This window comes from Manacus vitellinus, unplaced genomic scaffold, assembly GCF_001715985.3.
Source record: "Manacus vitellinus isolate BGI_N305 unplaced genomic scaffold, ASM171598v3 scaffold_62_pilon, whole genome shotgun sequence".
In the NCBI taxonomy this organism is placed as follows: domain Eukaryota; kingdom Metazoa; phylum Chordata; class Aves; order Passeriformes; family Pipridae; genus Manacus; species Manacus vitellinus.
This window is the reverse complement of record NW_021940704.1, coordinates 766,357-771,958: the sequence shown is the minus strand read 5'-3', so window position 1 is coordinate 771,958 and position 5,602 is coordinate 766,357. Positions and strand designations below refer to the sequence as shown.

General features: G+C 59.6%; 1 protein-coding gene across 3 annotated transcripts in view; it reads right to left on the bottom strand.

The window, feature by feature from the left end:
• Positions 1–2,461: 2,461 nt before the first annotated feature.
• Positions 2,462–5,602, bottom strand: part of LOC108643954 (regulator of cell cycle RGCC-like) — a 6,415-nt gene continuing 3,274 nt past the window's right edge. The window contains exons 1-6 of one of the 3 annotated variants that reach the window (XR_003916231.1): positions 5,491–5,584; positions 5,198–5,353; positions 4,484–4,564; positions 4,103–4,165; positions 3,673–3,939; positions 2,462–3,044 (exon numbers count right to left, since the gene is read on the bottom strand). Coding sequence is in view for 1 of the 3 variants with exons in the window: in XM_029963771.1 (XP_029819631.1) it covers positions 3,037–3,044; positions 4,103–4,165; positions 4,484–4,564; positions 5,198–5,353 (308 nt within the window). In the remaining 2 variants the exon portion in view is untranslated. Of the gene's footprint in view, positions 3,045–3,672; positions 3,940–4,102; positions 4,166–4,483; positions 4,565–5,197; positions 5,354–5,490; positions 5,585–5,602 lie in introns of those variants that run through there. The other 2 variants (XR_003916230.1, XM_029963771.1) reach the window with 2 other exon arrangements.

Below are 5,602 nucleotides of genomic sequence, written 5' to 3'. Positions count from 1 at the left end.
CAGCTCTGGCACCCTCAGCTCCCAGTACCTCCAGAGAGTGGGTTCCCTTCAGGTCCCTCTCACGGCTCTTTGTAGAGCCCCACACCCCATCCAGCCCATCCCAGCTGCTCCTTGGCCCTGCTCCAGCTCCCCCCCGCCCGTGCTGCCGTGGGCAGGGGGCCCGGGGGAGGAGTGGCAGTGTCACAGGACGTGCGTGTTCGTGCTGATTGCTTTTGCAGCCCCTCCATGGCACGTGCACAGCGGGGCCACCTCCGACCCACAGAGCCTCCAACCCATGGCCCTGCTCAGCCTCAGTACCCTCGTGAGCATGGGAGGGTCAGGGGTCCTCCCAGGCTACACAACAGCCCTTGGGCAGCTGTCCCTCCACAGGGCAGTGGATGCCACAGCCCCCACCTCAGTGCCACCCCACCATCCAGGTGTGTCCCCAAGCCCTTCCTGAGATTCCCAGGAAAAAAGATCCAGCCCCTATCCCAGCAGAAGAGCCACTGTGCCCAAAGGGATCTGCTTCACCAGCATGCACAAGCCGTATAACCATGGGATCACTGAGGTGGGAAAAGCCCTCCGAGATCAGAGTCCAACCATTCCCTGCCAAAGCCACCACTAAACCATGTCCCCAAGTGCCACATCTACATGGGGTTTTTTTAACATTTCCAGGGATGGTGGCTCCACCACTGCCCTGGGAAGCCCATCATGGAGATTTAGATTGAGCTGCTGTTGGCACAGGCTGGGCAGGACAGGGCTGGCATTAGGTCCTCTGTCACCCCACACACAGTGGGGTATCCAGTGCAATCCCACTGTCCCCCCAGCTCCAACCCAATCAGATGCTGACAGTCGGGGGACAGGAGGTCCCATGAGCCCTGGAGAGGCACCTGCACTGACAGGCTGGGATGGTTCAGCTGTGGGGCATGGGCAGCACCCACACACCCATCCCAACCCTGAGGGGCTGCAGGAGCCCGGGCTGACACCCCAACCTGCTCCTGGCAACGCCCACAACAAACAACCTCCAGAGCTTCCCCGGGGCTGTGCTGTGGCTGCGGGGGTGTATCAGCCACAGCAGATTTGGGGCTGGAAAATATTTATTTCTGTAGCTGCTTGGCAACGTTTGCCGCTACTGCGGGGGGCAAGGGGGTGAGTGGCACTTGGGGACAGCGGCAGCCAGAGCACCACCGTGACCCATTGGGGACAGCACTGGGGGTGGTGGGTTAAAAATCCCTTCCCACACAGGCTGGGGAGGAGCTGCTGTTGCCCAGAGGCAGAACGGGACTGTGGGTGGAATAATGAACCCTGGAGTCAGAGCGAGACAGGGTGAAACGCTGCGAGCAGTGACTCAGAGGGGAAAAACGTCCCCAGTGACACGGGGGTTGCTGCCATTGGCACGGTGGGGACAGTCCTTGTGTCTCCTGTCCCTGTGGCCCCGGTGATGTGGGCTGTGTGACCCCACAGAGCATCACGGGCAGATCCCTGAGTGTCACAGACACTCCAAACATCACCACCTTGCCACACACTCTCACCCCCATCTTCTGTCTGCTCCTCGGGGTCTGTTTGGGAGGGAGATCAGCGGTAACATCACACAACACGGGGACAGCAACAGCAGAAAGTGTCCCCATGCCTGCTCTGCCCTGCCCGGGTCTCCTGTCCTGCCCTCCCTCCCAGGGCTCGGATTAGTGCGGGCTCAGCAGACTCTTGCGGCAGCTCTACGTCCAGGGGCTGGCAGAGGAGATGACCAACATCCTCCTGCTCAGCACCCGCGGACAGGGATGAGGGAAGAAAGCGAAACTGCCCGTTTCCTGCTCAGACAGTTGCAGCAGAGCCACATGTGCCCCTGCTCCGCACGCAGATCACAGGGAGGGGGGGAGGGAGGGAGGGAGGGCAGTGCTGCCAGCCCTGGGACGAGCAGGCGCCCACGTTCCTTCTCGGTCATTCCAATGCACACGGGGCAGCTCCTGGGGAGGGGAAACTCTAGGAGGGAAACGAAGGAGAGGAAACCCGGGGGGACCCATCATCCCAGTCAACAGCCAAACCTCTGTCCAAGCTCAGCTTGGCAGAGGGCTGCAAACCCATATCCCGGGAGGCTTGTTCCTGGGGCTGTTCCAGTGGCAGTATCAAGACAAAGTGGTACCAGGGCACGTCCATTTGGAAGCAGGACCCTCAGAGCAGCGTCACCCACCCCAGACAGAGGAGCAGGCAGTGGCCCATCTCCCTGAGCAGATGGAGTGGGAAAGGGATGGACTCTGCCCCCTCGCCCACTCCACACTGTCCAAGAGCCAAGTGGAACGGAGGACCAGGGATTCCCAATCCAATACCCTCCTTCAGGCAGGCACACGCTGCTGAATTTGCTTCCCTGAGGTCTCTCCCTCCATTTTTCCAATGCCAGTCCCACAGGTTGGCAGCCCCAGGGCCGGGGCATGGTCCAGGCATCCCTGCTCCCCCCCCACACACAGGAAAAGGATGGACAAAGACAAACAGAGGCTTAAAATCCTGTTTATAGAAACACATTCTCTCTGTACAGCCCAAAACATCCTTTTTACAGTATTTACAGCAGCAGCAGCTGGGGCAGAGGCACTTGGGGGGCAGGGATGGGCCAGATTTGGGGGGCCCCATGCAAAGCAAAGGGCCAGCAGTGGCTGCCACCACCTGTGACAGATGCCACTGGGGGAACAGGCTTTCCCAATCTGGAGGGGACACCAAGGTAACACTGATGTCCTTCCCCAAAATCACCCAGGGGGTCTCCAAGGGCTTCATCAGTGGCACAGACCTCCTCAACCCACTCAGTCCCAGGAGCCACCAGCCCCCGTGCAGGGCAGAGTCCAGTGCCCACCCCGGGTTCTCCTCTCTCGGCGCTGGCAGGGTCCTGCCACCACTGTCCCATGGCCGGATCTGTCCCCACCGCCTCTCCCTGCGCCTGTCCCTGTCCCCAGCATGGTCCCAGGAGCCATCCCCAGGCCAGCAGTGGGTGCAGAAGCAGAGGGTGCATCAGGCAGGCAGCAGGAGGGCTCAGCTGCTGGGGATCCTCCTCTCCAAACCCCGAACCACATCTCACATCTCTGCAGGATGATAGAGAGGGGAAAGAAGATGGTGAGAGGATGGCTGGGGGGGCTGCACTGGACCCCCTGGCACCACCAGCAGCAGGATTAGAGCAGAAATTTGGGGGACGGGAGACAGCTCTGGTCCCCTTCTTGTCTCACTCCCTCCAAGCACGGCTGGGGCCTGCAGAGCAACACTTCCCACCAGCCACCTCATTTTGGATACTCAGGGAAGGGAACAGATACAGGAACTGTGCCTTACATGGTCTGTGTAGGGGGAAATATCTCATTATTTTTTTAAATCAAGTTCTCTCTGCCTCCAGCCTGTCACGCTGTTCCCCTGTGAGAGGAAGTGTGGCCCCTGCCTCAGTTTCCCCAGCAAGGAAGCTATTGGGGAACAGCCAACCTCACCAGATCACAGAGCTGCTGTGGTGCAGCTGCCAGAGCTGCCCAACACAGCATCACCCCCTTCCCCAGTGACACCCTCTGGCCCTCATCAGGACAGAAACACGTGGAGAAGAAGAACACAACCCACAGGCTGGGATTCCCCTTCTGCCATCACACAGACCCACTCTCCTCCCTCCAGATGGGATATTTCCACAGGGCTAGGATATACCACAAGGAAAAATCCTCTTTTCCTCCTGCTCACCTTTCTCCCTCAAGCAAAGAGCAGCCTCCAAGCAGGAGCTGGAGGGAGGCTGCAGGCAGAGAGCCACAGGCACCTCTGCATCTTCCCAAAAACATCAACAGCTCTGCAGGTTGTCCTGTTGGGTATCATTGCCAGGACCAACATGGCCTTCATATCCTCAGTCCCTTCCCCAGGTACCAGCACCTCCAGCTCATCAGCTGGGGGAAGCTGAGGCAGCAGACAGGGAACACACTTAAGCCTCTGTATTTCTGCCCCAGCTGAAAGAGCCTGAAGAGGGAAGTGACATCCATGAGCCCCTCGCCAAAAGAAAAGACCAAACCCAGGCTCCAAGCACCCTGCAGCAGGACCCCCAGGCAGGAGGGGTGCTGGCCAGGGGCAGTGGAGGAGCCCCAGCACGTGGGAAGTGCAGGGATCAGAGCTGGGCACGTACCCTCCAAGGCTTTATCCAGGTCCGCGATGAACTCCTCCAGCTCCTGCGTGTCACCAAGCTTAGCTAGTGGGGAGAAACATGGTCAGGTCTTCCCATTCCTCCTCTCACTTGGGAGAGGAAAGACCCCCTACCCCTTGTTCCTAACCACAGCTGCTCCAGCTGCAGCTGTTTCCATCCCATTTCCATTCCTGATCGGGAACACACTAATCCAGCTTGATGGCTGTTCCAGGATCCTGCCAGAACGCCAGGGCTCAGTCCCATCTCCTAATCCTGCAGGACCCCACTGACACCCCCCATACAGGGAAGCCCAATTGTCACCAAGCCAGGCTGAGCACGTGGAAGGAAGCACTGGCAGACCCCTGGGGACAGAGCCAGGCTCACCTTTGGTGGGGTAAGTGTCGGCTGGGGTGTTGAGGTGCTCCTCGCTGGAGTTGAGGCTGCTTCCCGGGGACGTGCTGGCACCTGCACACACAAAGCATCAGTCCCTGGTCTCAGCCACAGGCACCCAATGGGCACATTGCAGGAGCAGGGACCGACCACGCGCGTGGCACGGGGTGCCAGGTCCTGCCTCGTGCTTGGACAGCCCATCTGCTCTTCCCCTGGTACCAGGAATGCTTGGAAAAAGGCAACTGAGCTTCTTTCTTGGGCCAAAGATCACAAGAGGCTGTCTGGGCACAGTCACAAGGACTCTCAGGATTATTACATGGAATTGGGTCCCTCTGAGCTCCCACTTATCCCAAGCCTCCCACAGTCGTGCAGCAGCCAGCCCGGCAGAAGGAGCCCTGGCAGATGTTGGCAGGTCCTGGGCCAGGATCCAGTGGTCATCCCCGCAGTGTTGCTCATCCAGCCCACTGGGGATGAGTCAGGCAGCATCAGTAGAAAGCTCAGTGGTTTTCCATGGAGGAACCCCAGAGCTCCCACACCAACAGACGTCATCCTCCCCCACGGCTCGTCATTCCCCAGCCCCAGACTCACTCTCCAGCTCATCCATTTCATGCCCCAGCCCCAGACTCACTCTCCAGCTCATCCATTTTGTTCCCCAGCCCCAGACTCACTCTCCAGCTCATCCATTTCGTTCCCCAGCCCCAGACTCACTCTCCAGCTCATCGATGCCGCTGTCGTACACGCTGTGTCCCACTTTCCTCTTCAGCTCTTCCAGGTGCTGCTGGTACTGACATGCAGGGCCTCGGTCAAAGTCCTCCATCACCTCATCAAACTCCCTGAGCAGGTCACTGAGCTCCTCGGCCATCGCTGGGGACAAGAAGGGGGTGTTGGAGCACCCACCCTGCAGGCAGTCCCAGCAAGACCCTCTTGGGAGCAGCCCCAGGCTGGGCATGGGACAGAGCCAGGATGCAGGTCCCCTCCCTGCAGGCAGTTCTCAGCCTTACTCTGAGCTTATCCAGCTCCTCGGACACCTTGGAGATCCCTCCAGCTCATCCCACAGCTGAGCTGGTGTCCAACCCAGTCTGAGACGGTCCTATCCAGGTAAGGGGCTTGATA